At 41.5% G+C, this 24313-nt stretch overlaps 1 protein-coding gene across 1 annotated transcript in view; it reads left to right on the top strand.

The window, feature by feature from the left end:
- traf4a (tnf receptor-associated factor 4a) overlaps nucleotides 1-24313 on the top strand; it is a 38210-nt gene that overhangs the window by 5594 nt on the left and 8303 nt on the right. Inside the window, exon 2 of the mRNA XM_035680697.1 lies at nucleotides 21793-21844. Coding sequence (XP_035536590.1) covers nucleotides 21793-21844 — 52 coding nt within the window. The remainder of the gene's footprint in view (nucleotides 1-21792; nucleotides 21845-24313) is intronic.

Below are 24313 nucleotides of genomic sequence, written 5' to 3'. Positions count from 1 at the left end.
CTGCGGGCCTCCACGCAGTCGTGTAGTGCTGCAAATGCTGACTTACCCAGAGTCACGAGGAACTCTAAAGTGGGCTAATATGAAGGTTTTTCACGGCTCAATTATTCACTGTCCAGAAGCCAGGGGAGTGTGTTTTTTGGAATGAGCCGTGATTCACTGTAACTTTGACACATCTTCTGTGTGTAGTGCAGTTTTTTCTCTCCTCATTGATGTAGGTGATACTCACTTTTTCTCCCACGCTTTTATAGTCTGAATGCCCTGATGCGCAATCACCAGCATTATAAGTACTACAGCCGAACGCCTCCTACCTCTTTACTCAGCAGCTGTCTGTCTAATTTGAATATGTGGGCAGGGATAAATCAATACCACTTTCTGATAAGTCACTTCTTATGAAGTGTTTATAAGGTGTAACTGATGGCTGTATTTTTAATGGTTCATAAATCAGTCAATTAGGGCTGCAACTAACGATTATTTTCATTGTCAATGAAGCTGTTGGGTAATTTTTCAATCAACCGGTGAACTGTTTAATCCATAAAACCAGTGATACAGTGATATAATACAGAGTAAAAGATAGACTAATCGATTAATTAACTAATAATTTTGCCATTAGATCAAGAAATGATTTACTAATGCTTAACATTTCAGTTCTAGATCTGTTATAAGCCAACTTTTCGGTTGTCTGGTTGTGTTAATCCTGTTATTTGGTGATATAATGTTGGTAATTTCTAAATAAATACTTGTCTTAATAAGCCATAAAGTCTGCAGTCATACAAAAGCAGACTGATACCACTTTCATGTGTCTATATGGAAAACATGAAGCTAGTGTGGAAACGGGAAGCCAGATAGTCTGGCTCTGTCCAAAGGTAACACAATCCTCCTATCAGCACCTCTAAAGCTAATTAAACGAATTAACATGTTGTGTCTTGTTTGTTTAATCCGTACAAAAACTTCAAACAACAACTTGCTGAAGTCCCTGCTCTCTGCCAACAAGTAATCCAGCACATCACCACAACTTGACCTTTTTTTACCGTCTGATTTTTATACGGTTTAAACTATTTAATGCTTCAAGGTGCTGGTAAACAGATTGTATTACCTTACAGCCAAGCTAGCTGTCTCTCCTTGCAGTCTTCATGCTAACCTAAGCTAACTTCATATTCACTTCACAGACATGAGAGTGGTATCATCTAAGTCTTGTCAAGAAAGCAAATAAGCATATTTCCCAAAATGTCAACAGTTCCTTCACAGAGCTGAAAAGACAAATGTCTTGCTGGAGGTTAAACACCTGCTAGAGGAATCTGTCACAACCTCAAAAGTTGTCTAGCTAACTAAAGCAGTAGAAAAAGTGATTTAAAATCAAGCGCCAGATCTGAAATGCGTTTGGCTCCGTCAACATGTGGTAATCTAGGCCATTTCTCTCCTTTAAACACATGATGAATCCACTTCTGTCCATTGTGCGTGCAACCGTGCAGAGGGATGTATAGAGAGGCACTTTGGCTGCTGTGACAGGGCGTTTCTTAAAGGGCTAAATGGAGCTGTGTTGCATTGATGCCCAATGTTGTGTATAAGTCTGCCACTTGAGGCAGCTGGGGCTTTGTCTCTCAGTGGGTATCTGTATCTGAATGGGAGCAATGCCATGGATGGCTGATGAATTACTGTGTGTTCATTACCATCCCCGTCCCTCAGTCCCATCACAGAGACATTCACAGTCCCCCGCAGGTGTCCGAAGGCTGCACAGGCATCCTGGGTCCAGATCCGGAGAATTCGGGGGGACTCTGCTGTCCCATCCTTCTCTGACGACAACGGTGGTCAGTGAGCTGCACACAGAGAGATGTTGTGTGTAGTTGAGTGAAAGCCCTCAGGCCTCCGCTCTGCACTTCGGCGTCTGTGAGGGCCTCTTAGAGCTGTGCACTGAGGCTGCTGTCAGCTGATGTATTTGGGGTGACGGAGTTGGAAACAGCCCAGTAAATTTTAACACATCAATGCATAGAAGGAGTCGCTGACTCGGAACAGAGAGACACGTGCAGAGAAAAGAGATGCTGCAAGATACAGCAGCGTTTGTCCGGGAAAATAACAGTCAGTTCTCTGTGCTCTGAATGCACCTACACTCCCATGATGTGCAGTACCTGTAAAGTCAAGAGACAAGAGAAGTTGTGCCGCCCACTTGTTTTTTTCTTATTCTAGCAATAGTGACTAGTTACTGAATGTTCCTGAACTTTACACGTCATCATGGACTTTGGAACGAATGATTGCATGAGAAGTCACTGATCTTTAAAGTTTAACAGGGATGTTTACTTCCTGCTGCTTCAAACTTATTACTTTATGAATCGGAAATAGAGTTCCTGCTGACAAGGCACGTTCACACAGAGCCTGTTGGAATGTTTTATCCAAAATGTGGGCTTTGATTCATGGAGTTTGGTTCAGTTTAGGAAGTTAGTGTACTTTCTTACTTTTTCTTAATTAAACAATCAATTATTTTGTCTACAAGATTTCAGAAAATAGTTTATAGTTTAAAATGTATAAAAAAAGCAGTGTAAAAGAAAAGAGAAAAGAAGAAAAAGCAGGAAATTCTCACATTTAAGAGACTAGAACCAGTCTATGATTTAAAAAAAAACCTAAAACGATTAATCGTTTATTTAAAAAGTTGCAGAATTTTGAACAATGAAATTTGAACTTGGACGCACATTAAAGTGACTGCACTAAGCTAAAAATGAGAGCCTGAGAATGTGAAATCCAAATAAACAACAGGAAACGACCCTAAATCACAGTGTTTTATGTGTGTAAGGAAATGGATGTTAACATCAGTAATTACCCGGGTTTAGAAAAGCTAGCGTGAAAAAAAAAATGAAGTCAAACTGCAGTTTTGACCCACAAAGTGGTTAGAAACTCTCACTTTGTATCAACACCAAAAAGGCAGGCTATTATAGACAATCAAATAATTCAGTTTTTTTTGCTAACACCATGACAAATGACATATGAGCCCATGTGACTTTCATGCCCGGGTTCGCCTGTAAACAAATGGTCCACTTTCCCACTGCGGTTGGAAGTAAAGCAAACAAACAAAGAGCAACATTTTGCTTCGTTTTGTGGCTTTGATGGGCAGTTGCAGAAGAAACCTGCTTAACTTAATACCCCTACTCTTGTTATTTGTGAAAGTGATTTATGTTATCCAAGTGTTTACACAGAGCTCCGTCGCCCCAAAGGCAGACAGATAGACAGACAGATAGACATACAGACAGATAGATATTAGCCGGCCCGTTTTAGGATAAGGTAATCGTGGCAGATCTCCAGGAAGGAAGCTGAGGGGTTTTAGAGATGCAGCTGTGATGATGACATCGCTGAGAGAAAGTGCCCTGACCATTTCACACAGCTGCAGAGGTCCCCCAACACACCAGAGATATGTTATTATGAGACTCAGTATCGTGGCGGCTGTTTGTGTGAATGTAAAGAAACGAGAGCGGCAAATCACTTAAAAAATTTGTCTGTGCGTTTTCTCATTGAGCCTCTAGTTGTGACGGTGCTTTCAGGTCATCCCTCTGCTGCGATGGACTTTATTAGTGACAGCCAGTTCAAGCATAATTCATCGCTTTTGAAAGACTCTTGAAAGTGACTGACTTTATTTGATTCAAAAGCAGAACAGCCTTGAGAGTTCAGCCAGCTGCAGCTTTAGACAAGAATACATCCTAAATGTCTTCCGACTCGTTCATTTCTGGGTGCTCTAGTTGACTGAAGTTCATGAAGCGTGACTGCTCGGCCAAATCAGTGACCACACACAGTGTCTTTTCACTGCTGTGTGGTCGAGAACGACGTGAAAGTTTAGACGAAGGCAATTTGTGGTTTTTTAGAAAGTGTTTAAGCCGTGACTCAACTTCCACACACCTGAATTCACTCGCAGAGAACAACTTCAAATTACTGCAATTACTGTTTGACTTCACGTTACGCGAAGAGATGAACTCATCGTCGCAGGTGGTTGGCTGTGAATGAAATACTGTATCTCTGGGCAATTATTATTTTCTGTCTAAAAAAAAGACATAAATTGTGGAATTTGTTTGGTAGTTTAAAGTAAAGCACGATGAGGATATGATTTGATTTACACATTCATGGTTTCTTTCATGGTTTATTACATCTAGTCGCTAAAAACAACAACAGGTAGATAGGTTGTAATGACATAAACAACAACAGTGTTTATGTCTCAACCTTTTTGGTGTCAGGGACCCCCAATTTGATACACATTAGGCTGTTATAGACCTGTATTTGATAGGATCTTAAGGTCTCAGGGATTCTCTGTGAGTCTGTACTGTAGACGGCAGATTAACAGTAAAGAGTGAAAGATATGAACAGAATAATCATTCTTATACATTCTCTCATTGGGGGTCCCTGGTTGATATCCACTGATCTAAAGCTCTTGATATGGAGGGATATATATTATATAGGCTAGTAAAAAGGATATCAGTTTGTGTAATAGTGGTACATTTAGTTTGACTGTAGCACAAGAGGATAAAAGTTATCAAGTCAGCAAAATGACTCACTAGCGTTAATACAGAAGCATCTGCTAACAGTAGCTCTTATTACACGTTACGGCTCATACCAGACCGAGTCAGTAAAGTCGACAAAACTGCTGAGTGTATTGAATTGAGCAAGATTGCGTTTTATTTCTTATGAATTCAACTTTTCATTTGTAAAAGGAAGAATGTGTCCTTTTTCTTTCAGGAGTCACAACTTCACTCTGACTTCTCATATGTGAATGTTTGCAGTTTTTTTTTAGTCCTCTAAGAGTTGAGACAGTTGGTCCGACAAAAACAGCCAATTTGAAGATGTCAGCTGTGCCAACTATGGCAAGTATGATTTGAGCCAGAAAGACAGTCTGTTGATGTTCACAGTGGACAGTGTGGGTAATAATTTAACCTTTAATGTCTATTCTAAATAAGTTTCTGTCTGATCATTACACCTCTCATGTTTCTTGTCCAAACGATGTCACTGTGCAGGTGTAGATGTGAGGTGTATGTATCAGATGTGGTGTGGCGATATTACTTGCTGGGTATTAATTTGATTTATTTTAATATCCCTTAATCAAATGACAGTGAATGAGCAGCAGCAGCAGTGTGTATGCAGCCACCCTATAGGAGCCAGTTATAGACATGCCTCAACTTGCCCTCCACTATAAGAGCGCCTTCAAAACAAATCTCCCAGCCTTTTGGGCCAAACAATGACGGAAAACATTCCAGCTATGCAGCGAAGTACCTTGCCCCTCACACAGCGAGCATGCTGGGACCAAGCCACCAAAACCCAGCCCTGCTGCTGGACTGCAGCCAGTTGGCCCAGATCTGAAAAGCATGGCTAGTGCTTACACGTGCCCGGGTATGCATGCTATGTGAAACAGCTTAGATAAAGGTATGTTTATCATAACACATACATGCTCTTTTGCCTGTTCCCACTGCTGCACCATAAAACGCCCCGCCAGAAGTTTGTAATGACAGTTTGTAGTTGGGGTGTTAAACAGCAGATATTTTCAGTTCAAAACAATTTCAGTGCTCAGTCTGGCTTCATCTGCTCTCTGCTCCCTATTGTACTAACTGCCCCCCTCCCCATTCCCCTCCAATCTGTTTGTCTTGTGCACAGGTCACTGAACCAGCTAGAAAGCCGACAGAGTGCATACACATACAGCAACACACACATGTTCAAACTCCCACAGAAATAATTCCAGCAGGATGCTTTTTGTTTTTCTGATTTGCGTCAAACGTTTGTGTATTACTGAGCGGGGCGTTAAATGAATTTCCATCTGAGGAATACAGAGTCAGACACCATCAAGCCCACAATTAGGGCCAATTAGTTGATTAGTCTATTAACAGAAAATTAACTGGCAACTGTTTTGATAATCAATTAACTTGCTTTTCTTTGTCTGATCTGATAGTCGGTTGTATATCTTTGGGTTTCGGGGTCGGACAACAAGCTATTTAAAGATGTCACCTTGGGCTTTTTTGGAAATTGTAGCATGCATTTTCTCTTGACATTTTATAATTTGGCAGATTCATTAAATTAACAAAACAATTAAAATAGTTGTTGGTTTGCAGCGTTACCCCCAATTATCACTTGCAATTCCAAATTAGGAAAAAATAGTTCTTCAGTTGATTTCTCTTGAACTGGTGATTGGAACAGAAGTAATGTCATGTTTTTATTCATATAGGAAGTGAAGCTTACACATACTTTCAGGGAACTTGTCTGCCATCTAGCATAGAATGAGAAAAGTGCTTCAATACAACATACAGCAGCATATGTGTGTTTATGAAGTTATCATAAACACACTGATCCAGCAGTATTAGTGGACCCAATGTGAAGTGCTCCTATGATGCTCTGGCAGAGGCCTTGTTAGGGAGTTGTCTCTCTAGTAGCCGGCAGCTGAGTGACCGCTGCAGTGGTTGCTGAGCTGACAGGAAGGCATGTGAGGAATCTGTGTCTGAGGTCTGAAAGGAGAGCAGCTGGAGCAGAGCGGAGCAGAGAGCGCGGGGAAGTGGGCGGCTCGCTGCCGAGACACCTGTCCTCAGTGAAAGGCTCCTCTGTAGAGCTGAACAGGTGTCGGTAGAGCGGTTAAGCTCTCCACTTGAAGCAAACACACTCTGAATTATAGTCATTTATCCACAGGGGCCCCATCAGTGTTAAGGTCATTGCCCAGTTGCCCCTCAGCCTTTCCGCTCTTTTTCTTCCAGCGATGAGGGCTTCCTTCCTGCCAAGAGTCTTCCATCTTCCTCTCATCAGCTGGTGTGTTTACTGTGGTGGTCCTTTAACCAAACAGCTCAATGACTCTGTCAAGTACACTAACTCCCTTGTGTTGTGTCTCGTAGCTCATTCTCAGATATGTCAACACAGCGTTAATGCTCTGAACCTCCGTCTTCCTCCCACTGCACAAGCCAACTATTGATCCCATGAAAGGGGGCCGTGCAGGAAGTCGCTTTGTCAGGTGCACATCCGGATGGATCATTCAGTTCAGGATGAAGGAGCCCTTGTTTTCTAGACTTTCTCAGCTCACAGAAAGGAAACGTGATTGGCGGATTGTGGTGGTAGGTGAACAAGCTAGACACCTCACTTGGCAACTAATAATTTTTTTCATTATTGATTAATCTGCTCATGACTTTCTCGATAAATCAGTTAATTACTTGGTCAATAATCCAATTTGACATCCTCAGATGAGCTTGTTTTGTCTGACCAACAGTCCAAAACCAAAAGAAATTGAGATTACTGTCACAGAAGACAAAGAAAATAACCATCTGGTCAATCGCAGCCCTTCAGGAACACCTCTGCTTGTTTAACTAACTTGTTGCAGAATGTAACTGTGATCCTCACACTGCAGCTAAAGCAACAGAATGTAATTTAGCTGACAAAAAAAAGCAGAAAAAAACTGCACTTCCAAAAACAACGCTCTTCTTTGCTCAAGTGATTTATTCTTACGAGGAATTGGTGACATCTCTATTTGTTACTAATTCCTCTTTGTATTTTCCTTCTTTGCTCCTCCGCTGCTCTTTTATGCACTGATTGAAAAATCTTGTCATTTATCTCATTGTTGCTCCCAGCAACAGGGGCAGGTTGAAGAATTCATGCTAGACGAACAATGCAGCTCAGGCGTTTTGAAACAAAGGAGGCGATTTGACGTCAGCACCTCGCCTCGCTGAACAAAGAAATTGCATCCACAAAGCAGAGAAGTGGACAACTGCAGGAGGTGCAGCTCTGAGCCTGCTCACAGTCAGTCACAGGAGGGCATGTACAGGCCTGGGGGCGGGTTTCTCTATTGTGTTGGACTTTATCTGCATGTACTCTTCACAGATTCAGCCTGATAATAGCAAACAGAGCCAGAGCATGTCTGAGATGTGATTATAGCAGCTGATAACAGAAGCAGCAAGCATTGATTGTTTATTTTTTGTGAATTAGTGCATGTGTGTGCTCACTGTCTGCCAACTGCTCCCTCACACACACACACACACCTTAAAAGCCCTCACCTTCCCTCCCAGTTACCATGGACACAAAAGCACAGGACCTAAAATTGTCACTGCCAGTGATGTGCACACCTCACAGACTGACAAATCAGGAAAAGGAGCTTTTCCGCTCGCACTTCAATGGAAATGCAAATAAGCCGGAAGCAGAAATTCACATTATGTAACGCTGTTTTCTTTTTGTATATCCGAGCGGAAAGCGAGGCATCAATTTGACTACGTTTTGAAGGTAAAACAGCATCTAGGAAGGAAGTTAAGACGAGGCTGAGAGTAATAAAAGTTTGCAGTTTTTCTGCCTGAGAGGAACACAAGTGACTCATGACACATCAGACTCATGGCTGCACTTCCCTCACTCGGCTGTGATAACGGTGAATCACAGCGAGGCAGGTCACAGACTTTGACAAGGGAAAATCCAAATCATTATCCTATCTCCATTGTGCACCGTCTTCAGTTCACCCTGACCTCAGACACTCTCTGGCAGTTCAAGTGATGCAGAAACTAATGTGCTTATCAGTTTCACAACATTTGAATCGAACAATCAATGAGGTTGAGCCACTGTGTCGACACATAAAAAACATTTTCCATTTGTATTTTTAATGATTCTGTTGGGTTGGACGCCACCTAATTAATGGGTGTGTCACTGAGGGCATTGCACTTTCTTTTTTTTCTTTTTTTTCCAAAGGTGTTCTTGTGGGATCGGACTAAAATAACTCCCTCACACAGCAAAGCTGATAATGGTTTACCCACACCTGCTATCTCGCACACACATAGCAGGTCAGCTTGAGAGGTGTGTGTGTGTGTGTGTGTGTGTGTGTGTGGAGTGGAGTACTTATCTATGAAGGACAGTAAAGAAAAGATAGCTGGTTAATGACTGCAGTACTGCTCTCTCTGGTGTTCAAAGCACCAAACCAGTGTCGGCAAGTAACGATGGAAGATGATCCTTTTCTCCAGACTTACATACGGAGCACACACAAGTAAAGTTTCCGTCTAAATGTAGCCCAAATTTTAATCACATTTCCAGAATAAAGCAAAATAAAATGCGCATTAATACGTGTTTCCATTCACCAAAGTAATGCGATTAGATCTGAAGTTTCCATGTCTTTAGTGGACATTTAAGTCACATGCTCCATGTTTATTATGATTTATTTGCTAAGTCTGTCTCCATTTCACTGTGGGGGTTTACTTTGCACAATTTTTGAATGTCTGGCACATGATGTAACACAAAATGTGTAACATTTACTTTCAAAACAACCTTTAAACTTATTTTTGTAGCGTTTCACAAGCAAGAATTCTTTTGTGAAAATCATTTTAAACAGATAAAAACACGTAAATTGCAAGCTTGATTGCAGATTTCATTTCCTTTTCCGGTGCATGGGGTGAACAGGTTCAGGTTAATTAAAAGATCTGTTACCCATAAGATGTTAGTGGTTGGAGGGATTATCTCTCTGCCCACCTGCTGCTCTCGCAGCAGGTGGGCAGAAATGGCGTGAGATAATCTGTTCTCCTTAAACCTGATATAAGAAGTTATTATGGTCTGTTTTTTTGTTTTTTTTTGTAAAATGTCAGTCCGGTTGCAGATATTGTGTAGTTTGCCTTCTTGGCTTGTTTACAACTCACTTTTGCTCCACATATTTTCAAAGCAGTGACAGTCACTCAGCAATAAAAGAATAGTTTTAATTGAAGGGTGATGAGAGCTGTGTTTCTCTGCAGGCTCTTTCCCTCTGGGACATCTGCGTGCATTAGAAAGAACAGTCTGCTTTGTCTGCTATTGGCTTTGGCATTGAGAGAAGACTCCATAAACGAGTGAGCTGAGGTACTCTGCTTACGAATTGCAATAAAATGTGATTCATGATGAGAGCATGCAAAGCAGCAGCTCGTCCTTCCCTCTTCTGGTGCCATGAGATCGTGTGTCTATAGGTGCTGCTAAATCGTGAAACTTTACCTCTAAGTGGCCTCTGATTGATGTCTTGCCTTTGGTGGCCGAGAGCAGAGTAAATTCTCTTTAAAGGGAAATTGTCCCTCTTGGCTTCTGGGCTGGGTGAAATAGATCTTGGTGGTTTTGAAACTCGTAAAACGCACCCCAAGGAGAGCAAAAGGAGGTCGTTACGCAGGAATAATGAGCTGTACGGACCTAGCTAACAAGCCATTGGCATATTCCTCTTCATTCTTCCACAGGAGTTAAGACCGTCTTGACAATAAAAGGCATTTTGACACATAATTCACGCAGAAATCCACACCGCTTAATTTAGGCAACGGCTTGTGAATGATCCTACTATGGGATGACCTCATACACGCTGTTTTAATTGGTTAAAGGAGCATTTAACCTCGGGATGTAAAATCCTTTTTTAAATATTAATGGCTTTTTAACACAAACGCCTTGTGGGATTTTGCGTAAGGATGGATATTTTTTAATCTTTATTACTGTGAGGGAGGACAGTAGAAAGACTTTTAAAGCTTGATCCTGTCTAAAATGATGGAGGGTTCATGTGGAAATATTGCAACTCCCCTCTGGATGCTTGAACAAAAAACTTTCTTGACATTTAAATCCTGTATGATTTATCTGCCACTATCCCTAACTAATCAGCTAAAATGCTTTATGAATATGTTTATCTGTGGATCTACAGGACATTAAACTCCTTTGGGAAATACCCTTTCCTGCCATGTCTATATCTGTTTGCTAATTAAGAAGCTAATGTAGCCAGTTATCTTAATTTAGCATACAAACTGGAAACCGGTTTTTTTGCTGTACTGTACTGTTGGTTAAACAAATACAATGTAAAGAGGTTAGTGAGCTTTAGAGGTGCTGGTAGGTGGATCTTGTTTGGAAAGACCCATGCTAGCTGTTTCTTCCTGTTTCATGCTAAGCTAATAAAGCTAGAGGGTTGCTGGCTCTGGCTTTATATTTAGCAGACATATATGAGAGTGGTGTTTTCATCTAAAACGAATTAACATGTTTCCCAAAATGTCCAGCTATTGCTTTAAATTTAAATGAATCCCATTTGCAGATTAAGATTGTGTACATTTGGATCTTACATTTTAACAGGAATTACCTCAAACTAAGCACTTGCACATTAGCAGGTTTCTGTTTTCTGGATTATTTTTTACAGAATTCACATACTGATTGAAAATGCACAACATCCACTTTCTCTTATTTTGACAGACAGTTTGTACAATAGCCCGAAGCGCATTTCTGCTTCCACACTTAATCTGTATTAGCGCTGCGATTTCATGCTGTGCTTCTTGATGATTGTGACTCCAATAGCTGATTCATTAATGCTGTTTGAAGGCGACTGTGTCTAGTACCGCTTTTCCAATGCCATATGCATACAGTTGGCAAGCAGCTCTCCTTTTAATAGGCCAGGCAATGCCTTGGCAATCTCAGAGCCCCTCCGTCCAGTGCAGGCATTCCACAGGATTAGTGTGGCAGCGCGGCAGCTCCTCGAAGCCAGTCTCCATCGCTGCAGATCGCCCTTTTGAGCAGAAATCTGCCCTCTGAGGCTGAGCTAAAATTAGACCAGCCATCTGTGATTAAAACAGCTAAAATTCACACGTGTCTGGAGAAATTCATAGCATGTAACTGCTTCCATTTGGGTTAAGTTGGTGAATAACAATCAGAGCATTTGAATCTTCGCGAATATGTGACAGTGGGTAGTAAAATGGAGGGTGGGGTATTTCACACCTACTGCAACCTTGACGGCATCTTTTAGCACTTTTTTCACAGACCAGTAGGTCCTTCTCACATGTGCGACATGTTAAAGCTCAGGACTTCCATTGATCTCTGGGTGCAGTCCTCCACCCATCCCGCCCCTCCACAAAACCGCCCTTCAACCAGATCAAACGGAAAGCATCTACTTTCAAGCCCTCTGTTCCTTTAATGTACGCAGTGCAGGCCCTCGTGCGTGTGGGTACGCCTCCGTTATGGTGATCTCTTTTATTTTTTTTTTGCTTTGTACTGCGTGGGTGAGGGTGACTGCACTCGTGCATGCATGAGCTCAGTTCCCGGTATAACTGATAGGACAGACTCTCTTTCTCAAACCCCCACCCTGCACCCAGATCAGCAGCAGTTAATGAAAGTGGATTGATTTTCCTGTACCTCCTGCATACAGCGTATAATCTGGGGGATGAAATCGACCAGGAAAACAAAAGATCCTACAGCATTACATTACATTTGCAGTTTTATTTATCCGATTGCCTGTCAAGCGCAGCAAAAAAAACTATCTGTATGGGTAACTGCAACACTGAGACTGAAATCCATATAAGTTCAAGCAGTTCCTTCAACCGGGTGATAAAGAAACTGTTTGACATTTTGGGAATTGTGCTTATTTTCTTGCCAAGACTGCGATGAGAAGATTGATGCCACTCTGTATGGTAAAGCTTAGCCCGTTAGCTTAGCTTAGCACAAAGCCTGGAGCAACAGCTAGCCTCTAAAGTTCACCAATTAACATACTATATACTGAAAAAGGTTTTTGGAGGATATCTGCCAGACAGTTTCTTGTGGTGCTGCTCATGTTATGTTTGGGAAGAATCTAGCTAGCTGTTTTCCCCTGTTTCTAGTCTCTATGCTAAGCTAATTAAGCTAAGGTAACTAGTTGCTGCCACTATCTGTATATTTAGCAGACATATCTAACTCTTGGCAAGAAAGTGAATACATATATGTCTATAAATGTATACTATATACCACTTTTATACCTGTCTGTCAAATAAGAAAAACAGCAACCAGCTGTTTAGCTTAGCTTATCTTAGCACAAAAACTTGAATCAGATGAAACAACTGGCCTGTCTCTGTTTAAAGGTAACAAAATCCACCTGTAAATGTAATTCATTAACTTAAATCTGTTTAAAAACCTTCAGATAGAGTCAGACTAGCTGTTTACAGTCTTTATGCTAAATTAGGCTAACTAGCTGCTGGCTCTAGCTCCATATTTAACAGACATATTGAGAGTGGTATCAATCTTCTCATTTAACTCCCTGCAGAACAGCAAATGTCCCCCAAACATCAAACTAGTCCTCTAAATTCATACTATCGTAGATGCGAGTTAGAAGGAAGTCCTGAACAACTTGAACGATATAAATTCATAAAGTCAACAGAAACAAACTAAGAAGAGGCGGATTAGCATTTCATGTTATAACCCCTCCCCTCTCTGATAAACACTTTATGTCAAAGCCTGATCACACTGATGGAAGGAGACAGTGCGAGAGGATTATAAATACTTGCAAGCGCTGTCTCCCCTCCTCACACACTTAAGGATGGATTATGGCATCTCGCCTGCAGATGGCTGCTCCTCCTCCCTCTGACCCTCCCTCCATCTATTCATCCATCCCTCCTTCCTTCCCTTTTTTACCCCGTCTTCCTCCACTTACTCTGTTTTTGGAGCCAGCTTGTCCTTTGGCAGGTGGCTCCTTCCTTTACGGTTTGCTATCATGGCAGTGTGTCTAAGCTGCACCTCTGGCAATTTGATGAGTCATCGTCTAATTGCTCACAAATTCAAGCTGATTTCGCCTCGGCAGCTTCTCGGAGATACTTTTATACAAGCAATATTTCCATCCAGGAAATGTGGGTCTTTATTATTCATAATTTATTATGTTAGCAGGATTATTGCACCATTAACTGTAACATATGTCGACCACGTGTTCCTCTAGTAACAGTTTTAGCGTATGTTTGTTGTATGTCATATTTTGGGGGTAGTAATTTGTTTTATTAATTTGTGTTTGCAGCCAAAAAAGTGTTTTAAAGAGATTCATCCTGAGCCAAAAGATTATCTGGGATTTTGCCTAGGTATAATGTAACAAATGAGCAATCAACTTCTGTTCCAAATATTTTCATTACAACTCCAACAGTACATTATGAAAAAAATGAAGGACACACTCAAATGTTTTTGGTTTGTTTACAGGTCGAAATATGAATTAATCTCCACCAGAGTTGTTAAACAACACAGTACATACAGTTATATTACTCTTTATCTGCTGCCAGGGCTACTGCAAAGCTGACATTTAAGAAAAACAAACTGAGAATTTGTTAACCTTTGGACGCCTTATAGCTGTGTGAACTCGCTCACAGATGGCTCATACTCACAAATGTCAGCATGGTGAGGTGAACTGCAAGGAGAAATGAATATCGTTACATAAGCGATGATGGCATGAACGAGGATGGCCTCAGGTGTCCTGACAGCCAGAATCTACAGTGTATGTTTGTGTGGTCTTAAAAAAAAAATCTCTGCGTAGGAATATTACAAAGGAGAGGAAACTAAATCCCAATAGCATCAAAACCTGCTTGCTTTTGTTCAGGTTTTGTAGGTAGTGTCAGTGTAGCTCATAATAAAAGCATCATATTAATGGTTTTTCTATCTTGGTCCACATTTGGTCCCAGTGAGTGTGTTACATGGGGTGCTGGAGATGAAGCCAGGGAAAGAGGCCAGACATCCACCCACACACACACACATACACACATGTACTCGTAGTAGTGCCTTTCTTCCACTTGCATCATTTTTTTATTTTCCCTTCTTTGGCAAAGCAACACAATAAAAAAAATAAAAAATAGTATTGGTTTGAATAAGGAAGCATAAAATAGAGATTTTAAACTACACTTTTAGTGTAGTTTAGCTCTGCTTAATTTATATGAATATGTGTAGTCGGAAGCGGTTTAATTTTCCGCCTGTCCTTTTAGGGGTTGTCTGACACAGAGTCAGATGTAATTTATTTCTCTCTTGTTGATGACCATGACCTGCGGACTGTCAGCCATTGTTGCTTCTCATAAAACAGCTGCCGGTGGCAGTTAGTAACGAGGAAGTCAGATGGGATTTTACAGGTGTCATATTCTGAGCGGGCTTCTGCTAAACTCAACAAACGGGTTCCTGAAATCCATCAGAAATGTTACTGTAGAAATATATTTTAGGGGAATAATGCACCAGACTAGAATTAACAGGTAATTTAAGAATTTATCTCTGTCGTCTGTTTTATATAAAGTCTGTGTCTCATTCAAATTTACTGACTCTCTGATCACTCCTTTGCCAAATTAATAGCTTCATTAGCCGTTTGTGGAGGGAAAAAACTGACATACTAAATCACACTGGATATTCATCAGATGACCATGTGTTTGGTGAAATATGGCCAGTAATTAATGGCCAGATTTGTACTTTACAAAGGAAGGACAGAGCAGATTGGAACAAGATTAACCACACGGATGACCTTCAATAAATTGTATGAAATCACAGGAGGACAGCAGGTTGTATCATGAAATATAAAATGAAGATGCTCTTTTCAGTCATCCTTTTAAGGATTTAAGTACCTGTCTCTTAACTGGCTGAAAGGCTTTGCTCAGTGCCAGAAGGACAGTAATAAGCTACAGGTTACAGATAGAAGTCTCTTCTGCAAGGCTTTATAATTGCTTTGTACACAGGAAAGGTTTTAGATTACTATTTTATATACTCAATATATACTATTATATACACGTCTTAAGCAATTAATCGCTTACCAAATTAGTTTACCTTTGATTTTCTGTCATGTCAGTTCCTCTCTTCACACTTACATATGATATATACAACCACCTAACATATTGTAGGCCTATTCTATTCTACTTTAATCTAAATGCTAACAGCGCCATGTTCATCTGTTCACGATGATGCTAACATGCTAACATTTGGCTAGCAGTTATAATGTTCCCCATATTTGTTTAGCGTGCTAACATGCTAACATTAGCTAATTCTGCAGCATTAGCAGGTCTGAGTTACCTGCAGGAGATCTGAGTCATTTAAGTGTTAATTATTGAAAGAGATAACCATCAGTGTGTGCTGAAAGGTGACTTGTTCATTAGCATTGCCTTCCTATTATTAGTGGCAGGAGGTCACCACAAACGTCAGAGAGAGCTTATGCACAATATAATCTCTAGCAAACCACAGGTATGGACAGCTTATCTTGTATGTATTAAATCCCACACAAGAAGCTGTCACAGCATCATTCTGTGTGGATGTCCCACACAGGAAGCCTGTGAGGGAGCAGTCGATCCTCCCGTGGGCTGGTGTGTCATCACACTCCTGTGAAAGTAGGTAGCTGCTCCTCCCTTTTCAGACAAACGAGAGGGCCGCAGAGAGCTCGGCTCAAAGCCAAAATCAGCCGTGGGCGAAGGGAGCTCTGCACTCATGGTGTATCAGGTTCCACAGGTCCGCACTCAACCTCATTTAGGCGCCACTTTAGTCGGACCAACTGCTCACATTAGGGGGGCGTTAATCCATATAGTCGGGAGGATGAGAGGAAGAGCTTTTGCAGGCCAAACACCTTGTGCAAGCTTTATAGTTGAAGTAGTGAGAGCAAGTTGTTTCAAGGATGGATTGTCAGTGGGTTTAAGAAGTAGCGCAGCCTGTAGGGGCTGCTCGAAGGGGTCTTTTAATCTGTGTCCCAATTCCATACTAAAGACTATTTTAAACTTTTGAGTGTTTAGTGTTTTCATGCTGCGCAAAAATTAACTAGCCTACACGGAAAGGTGACAGAACAAATACTAAATTAGGTTTATTCTGGAGTGGATGTATACTATTGTTCCAAATTGCCCGAGCAAAAGAAGTGCTGAGCTACTCACATTTTCATTTGGAAGAAATGAAAACAAATTGTTGCTTGTGGTGAGACAGCTCCAGAGACAGCTGGGAAAACATAAAAATAAACCATTAAATCTTTGGAAAAACATTTTGCTTTCTCTTTGTGAAGTTTCCATAATTAAAGTGCATTGGCTGTCCAAAGTCACACATCATTTTAAAGCCAGGACAGAACTGCTAAGTACTGTGATTTATTCTATTAAATGCCAGTTTGTTTAGAAGTATTTATGTTTATTATGTATTTATACATTGTGCTTCCATGTTAAAAGTTGCATTTAGGTTGATTTCATCAGCTTTGCCTCATACTATCATTTAGGTAATGCAGTGGAGCTAACATACGACATAACGACAGATTGTCATTAAAGAAATGGTTTGACATTTTGAGTAATAAACTTGAAGATTTATTCCACTCTCATGTCTGGCAAATTTAAAGCTGGAGCCAGCAGCTAGTTAGCTTAGCTTAGCTTAGCACAGTGACAAGACACATAGGGAAACAGCTAGCCTGGCACCACCGGCACCTCTGAAGCCCACTAAATAACAACTTACACCTTGCATATCTGGACAGTATTTTCATATAACTAAGAAGAAATTATTTTGTTGTCCATTTATTTCATTATTAATTAATTGATTCACTTTGTGGTCTTGAACATTTCTGTGAATTCTGGTAATAAATGTCCTAGAGATCAAGCAATAATCACCAGCAACAGTCCAAAACCCAAAAGTATTACCTTCATATATTGTGAGCAGAGATAAAGGTCAGATTCTCCCATTTCATAAACTGGAACTGTCAAATTAAAAGACAAATCAATCATTAAATTGTTGTAAATTGTCAATTGGTGTTTTTCAGCTGGAGCGTAACCGTAGAAAACAAAAACTTTTTAAAACATAAGAAAAAACTCCTGAAATATCGTCACAGACTGAAGATACATTGAAGAATATCAGTCACACGATCTATAATGTGTGTATAATAATCTGTATTCATTATTGTGCACAATAGGAGGCTCAGAGGAAAGACATCATGACTGCACACAGTCTTACACACACAAACTTTAAACCAGATGGATTTGGGAGATTATAGGAACTCTATCTGAGATAAAACAAAATTCCTGTTTTCTCCCAACTTCCTGCGAGGGAGAAACGTGGAGTTTGGTTTCAGCTGTGAGACCAGAATCCTGCATGGAGGGCACTGGTGGAATTTAAGGTTTTGTTTGTGTATATAAAAGTTAATCCTGGTTATAACTTGAAAAGACAAAAAGGGTTTAGCTCTAGGATCAACATAAAAGCCGTTAGTGAGCTCCAGCAGCAGATAAGTTCAGTCAAGGCCCCTGATGCTATCTGAGTCAATGAGAAAATACCTTGTGTGTCAGAGGTCTGTTTAAAGTGTTAATGTGCCACAGACTTGTGCTCTCCAAAGGCCTCATGCTTTTGATTTAGTTTGTTTAGTGTGTCTCGACAGTCCTGCCCGCTACAATGGCAAACACAGGGAGGTCTGTTTAGGAGTCTCTCTCTCTGTTAGTTGATATAGAGTGAGCAGGTTTCAAGGTTACTCTCTTGTCACCAACATGTCCCCTCTGTGTGGCCTGCAGGCTGTTCGCTGTCCGCTCTGCACCGGTGAGATTAAACCTGAGGGATTTGTGCGTCTCACCGTCTGCCTGTCAGGAGCCGTGCGCAGAGTGACGAAGCATGTTGTGACGGCTGTCCTCGTGGTATCAGCTGCATGAATGGATGGCTGTTTAATCTGCGCCTGAAAAGAAGATTTGAGGCCCCCAGGAGAAGAGAGGGGGGCAATAAGAGGGGAAGGAGATTCGGGGTCAAAGGCGATGATGGGTTTGAGTAGAGGGTTAGCATTTCACCTGCAGAGGGCTGAATGTGTTTTCTAGAAGCTAACACAATGTGATAGCTTTGTGAATTCACTTGAACGCGATCGTCTCCGCAGCAGAGCAGCTGGAGCCTCCACTGCTCTTGCAGTATGAGCGGACAGAAGGAGGTAATGAAACTTTAATGAGGTGATTGTATTAGACCATGTACACTGTCCGGTCTTAAGCTGCTCCCCTGTGACATCCCAACACGACATCGAAACACTTGTTTATCAGCCTCTCATCCTGGATGTTCATCGACGAGGGTGTGAACTGTGGTCAGACAAACATTTGTGGGAAACTTGTATTAAGAGAGGCTGGTTGTTTGTGAGGCGCAAGTTCCCACTTGCAAGGGTGTGCACAAAGGAGTTTTCCCTTTGGGCTTTCTGTAACAGTCATGTTTATCCTTTAATGACTGCATCAGGGCTGCAACTAGCGAGTAATGTCTAATAATTAATCTCTCTGTTGTTTTTATGATTAATCTGATGCCCAAGGTGACATCTTCAGGTGCTTGTTGTGTCTGACCAACGGCCCCAAATCCCCAATTATTCCAAAACAGAAAATCCTCACATTTGAGAGTCTGGGAACAAAAAAGATTTGGCATTTTTGCCGGATAAATAACGTAAATGGTGAATCAACATTGTTTTCTGTCGTTCGGCTAATGTATGTTCTACAAGTGATTCCGTCGATGTTGGCCTTGAGTCAAATTTGTGATTAGAGTGGAAAAGATCAATTAGTGGATCAACAATTCTGCTAATCTGTTAATGGTTTTATCAAGCAACAAGTAGAGTCTACTGTACTTTAAGCTAAATGCTAACAACAACAACATGCTGACCTGCGGACCAATGCTAACATACTGATGTTTAGCTAACAGGTATAATGTTGATGCCACTAGCAAATGCAAAACATCTCAAAGCTTCTCAGAGTATTTGCTGTTTTTTTATCATTGTGAACTGATCTTTGGGTTTTGGACTATTGATCAGACAAACATTGATCCAGACAACATTTGAGTCCTCTGAGTCTGGGAATCTGTAGTAGCATTTTTGTTACTATTTTGTAGACAAAATAATTCATTATTTGAAACACAAAGTGATAGATTAATCAATTTTTGGTGGCGGTGTTCAGTAATTTATTATCATGCAGCTCTCGTTTCTCTACTAGAATCTCTGTAGTCAGAGAAATTGTTAGCCAGAGAAGCTAGATGGAACGTGGAGCTGTGTTACACATCGGCCCACCTTTCACTGCTAATTTGCTGTCACAAAGTGGCAGCGAGTTTGTCTCACGAGCGACCAAGAGCGTCGAGCGGTATTATCAGCAGTGGGGCCGAACACATGAATGTGTGGCTGCGGGAGCTTCTCTGCGACCAGGGAAGGAATTATCCTGACAGTCTGTGACTAGGCTCTTTTCGCCTGTCTGCCTCTCTGTGCGTCAGATATGGGGACCCGAGCTGGACGGGGCCTCTGGCTGTCCCCTGTCCGGAGCTGAGAGCCTGTCGCTTCCCATCTCCTCTTGCTGCGTGGTTGTAGGACAGGCAGCGTTCTCCCTATACTTCTCCCTCCACAGTGTGAGATGATTCCTTGGTGATGGCGATGAGCACTGTAAATGACTTCACACTACACATGAGATGCTGACTGGGCCCTTCTAGCCTCTAATCGATTGACCCTCTTTTACAGCCCATTGTGGCTTGTTAATTGGTCTCTAGCTCCCTGCTGACACAGTGACCCTAATGGAGGAGAATTACTGCTGTCTCGTCATGCATTAACCTCCCTCCTCAACCCCCCTTTCATCAACCCTCCCCTCCTCCTCAGGCCTAACCTCTGTTCCCATCCCCCCTTCTTTCAGCAAACTCCCTGGATTCATAGCAGCTGGGTAGATGGGGTGAAGTGCACATGCAACTCCCGTCCTGTCACATGTCCCTATGCCTCTGGGAGCGTCAGTCAGGTGACACTGCAGCCAACCAAATTAAAGCACCAAGGGGCAAACACTTACTGTTTGCACACTGTTGTCCCTTAATTAGTTTAAACATAATTTGGGCACGCAGGGTTATGAGAGGCCTCTTTGCATGGGAGGTCAGATCAAGCTTCAGGGCTTGGAACTTTTGAACAAAACACATTCCTGTGTGCATCTCTGTTGTCTGTAGTTTCAGTAGATATTATTTTCTCAATTAATCAATAAATCCCCACGTTGGATAAGCTGGAACCAATTAATCTTTGGCATTTTTGATAGAACAAATGACATAAACGATTAATTGATAATCATAATAATGATGACAGTCCATGAGAGCATTTCTGATCCAGATACAGCAAGGGGGCTCGAGACAGCCATGACCCCACTGATGTCTCAAGAGATCAGCCAATGATTGCCTTTTCTGTTTTTTTAAATAACCTTTGTGTGTCTGGATGGGCCTGCTGTGCAGCTTCAAGTGTAGACTCTGTGTAGCAGCCATTGACATTAGGTAGCAGCTCACCCCTAGTGGCTGCTCCCTCCATTATTTACAAGTGTGAATATTTCATGACGACATCAGGGAAAAGACGTTGTAAGAGGGGCTGCCTTAATGAGCTGTGGCACTCGCTCATCTGGCCCTAAAACAGGCTATTGAGGGCTCCTCTGTGGCGCCACAAAAACTGCACGGGGGCCTGTTGTAAAACAAGAGTTCAAGTCTTATTTGGAGGAGAAAAAAAAAAAAAACGTCCCTCTCGTACTAGCAAACCAGAAAATTGTAATTTTTTCCTGAGGAAGAGCCTCGAGCAAGAAGGCGAGGTTTACACTGCTTTATTCTCAGAAAAACAGAAGTCTGTTGAAACTAGCACACTGTTATCTAGACTGCGAAATAAGGGCAAAAATTAAACACTCACTCGAAGCTGTGAGAGAAATGGTAAAAGTAGTTAGGAAATGGATCATCAATCTCTCCTTTATGTATTATAAATAAACCAATCAGGCTCCGACTTGTAGTTTTGTCCTCTGCAATAATAAAAATCTGTGCAGACGAATCCTCTGAGGGGGAGAAGATGAAAGAGTCAAAGTCATTAAAGCCAGTGTCTCAAAGATCTGACTTTATCGTGCTGTGTGTGTATGTGAGTGTGTGTTTGTACGTCATACAGTGTGATGAGTCAGAGAGCTTCTCTTATTAAGAGTGTTTGAAGAGACAGAATAAAACTGAGGGCAATGCAGCGCTGCTCTCACAGACTGTGAAAGAAGTGCCTTTATGCTCCGCTTGTTCTCAGTCAGATTCAGAGTTAGTAATCTCACTGAACGCTGAATGTGGTTTAGAAATGGCTGATTGTCCTCGTTGAGATGCTTGTTTTTGTCCGCAGTCATCTTTTATTCTGAGTGATTCCAATAATAACAGAACTTTTCTGCTTTTTTTTTGTTTCAGTGAGGGTGTCTTCAAGTGTCCAGAGGACCAGCTGCCGTTGGACTATGCCAAGGTATGATAACACAAAACACAACCGACAGAGCCAGAGCAATGCCACTAGCCTGGATTGTAATGCTAAAATAATAAGAATACCAAAACAATTTAAAAGTGAAACTAGAGCCCAATATATCGGCCGGCTGATATTGGCCTATCACAGACATATCGGCATCATAATGATATTGTCATATCCAGTATGCACCAATATGAAAATCTTTTAGTATATAATGCAAAAAGGCTTGTATGTTTAGCTATTTATTTTAATTTTATTAGCTCTTTATTTATATATATGTTCTATATTTCTAGAATTGATTGACGTTGTAAGCCTACATTTTAAATGGAGATGTTTTTTCCACAAAAAAAGTATAATTTCCACAGTAAAACCCTTAAAAAGGCGACTCCTTCTACATCATAAAAAAAAGGTTTTACTGTAAAGTCCATTTTCAGTGTCTGTGCACTGGTGGCTTCAGGTTTCTGCATCACATTTGTACAAGTTGCATACAAGGACTGACTTCCAAGCTATTTGTTCTGTCACAAATCATCCCCGAATCCCCCACCTCTTAAAATCAGATGTTCAATGAGCACCGAAAAACTTTCCACTTTCAGCAGANNACATCCTTCTAGTGTCAAACTCACTGCACACACATACATATGCACAGTGAAGCTCAAACATCCAGCTGTAGGAACAAGAAGAAAAACACATTTTTGAGTGAAGAGGGAAGTGGAAAATGGTTTTCTGATAAAAGTGATTTAAAAGATGTTTCAGATTTGCCAGAAATGCCATAAATAGTCATATTACAGGTGCTGCAAAAAATTTAAATAAACTTGCATGCACCGGTCCAACCAGGAAAAAATGCAAATCAGAGAGACAAGCAGCTCAGATAGTGCCATAAATATAGTCCTGCTATATATAGTTAGATATGAGATACAGATTGTCAGACTTAAAAACAATTTAAGGATGGTGACTTTGACTTTAAAATAAATTAACATTTGTAGTAGTGAATCTACATACAAGCAATAATCTAGATAATCAATGGTCAGAGGTTGTATTTCATTTCATTACAGAGGGACAGCAGTTAATCTGAACCAATATGTTTCTTTACCCACATAAATCTCTCGCAGTCCAGAAAAAGAGAGCTGTATCTTAATTTCAACTGAGCTCTTTTTCTCTTTGTTTTTTAAAGGCGGTTAATCAGATTGCGCCCAGGGGGCGAGAAAGACAGTGACTAACTGTATTCAGAGTCAGAGGATGTCTCTCTCCCACGTGATAACCCTGCTGTAAAGTGAGAGAGTGCAGCACGAGGATTAACTCTGAACTCTGCACGAGAGACTAACCAATGAACAGTAAATTATCGTCCTTATTTCTGAGCAGCTTTTGGCATCGATTGAAAGTAGACAGCTGTATAATTCTTCCATTCAGTTAGTTAGCATTAGCCTGAATTAGCCATTACCCAGAGCTGCGGCAGGACAGCAGTGCAGGTCTGCATGCTGTGCTGAGAGCGATGGAGGCGCCTGTAATAGCAGGGACTCCCCACGGGAAGGAGGTGCTCATGGCACACCTGTCAGACGTTGTTATTTACCCTCGCAGGCTCCCAGTCTCCTGCAAATTACCCCCAGTCCTGGTGGTCTACTGTCAGGGTTATTGTAATGCTCGCTGCACACTGTCCTTCAAAAAAACGTGCACCAACACAACCTCGCTCCAAAGGAACAAGAGTGTTGCAGTCATTAAAGGATTGTGCTGCTGTAGTAGTAGTAGTAGTGTGGGACTAACAATGGCTAAAGCAGACAGAATAAACCCCCAAGATGGAGTTCCAAAGAGCTTAACCCCCCCGATCTGCCAGGGACTAAGTTATTAAAAGGTCATTATTGCCGTCTCCCTGCAGATTCCAAGACTGGAACAATGAGAGAGTGTTTCACTTTGCTTTGGAGGATTTTTCCCTCTTTGCCTCTCCTGAAAGAATGTGATTATGGCAGCAAAAAAACCTGCCTGTCTCCTCCGAGTGTATAAGTGGAGAGTGCAGCAAGTCAAGTATGTGTTTTAATGTTAGATATATCTGTGTTTCTGTGGAGCATATTTAATGAGCTATCTTATTTAGTCTGGCGGAGGCGTCTACCTCCCCACACACAGCAGCTAGAAACAATGAGTAAGATAAGTGGAAGTGTTTTATTGTAGATCATTTTTCCAAACGGCTCCCGTGTTTCGGTGCGGAGGCTCGTGAGCTCAGGCGGGCTGTTACTGAGCTGTTATTTGTTTAGAGGGCTGTTGTGACATTTTGAGGAAGTGGCTTTTCTTGTTTGACCAGTGCTCAGCTCGTGTGACAGCATGGGGGATGGAGATGCAGAGCAGAGCTGTAAATCCTCAGGACGGCGTACTGTAGGGGAGGATTTGGGGTGTTTGGGCAGAAAACTGACTCATCCCCATCGCTCAGTGACCGAGGCAAAATAAATCTTTCCCACTGCTCCCCGTCTCTCTGTCTCTCTCTCT

The sequence above is a fragment of the Morone saxatilis genome, unplaced genomic scaffold (assembly GCF_004916995.1).
Source record: "Morone saxatilis isolate NCDOM2014 unplaced genomic scaffold, NCSU_SB_2.0 Contig8, whole genome shotgun sequence".
Classification (NCBI taxonomy): Eukaryota; Metazoa; Chordata; class Actinopteri; family Moronidae; genus Morone; species Morone saxatilis.
Note: the sequence above shows the minus strand (reverse complement) of the source record. Positions and strands in the feature narration are given on the sequence as shown.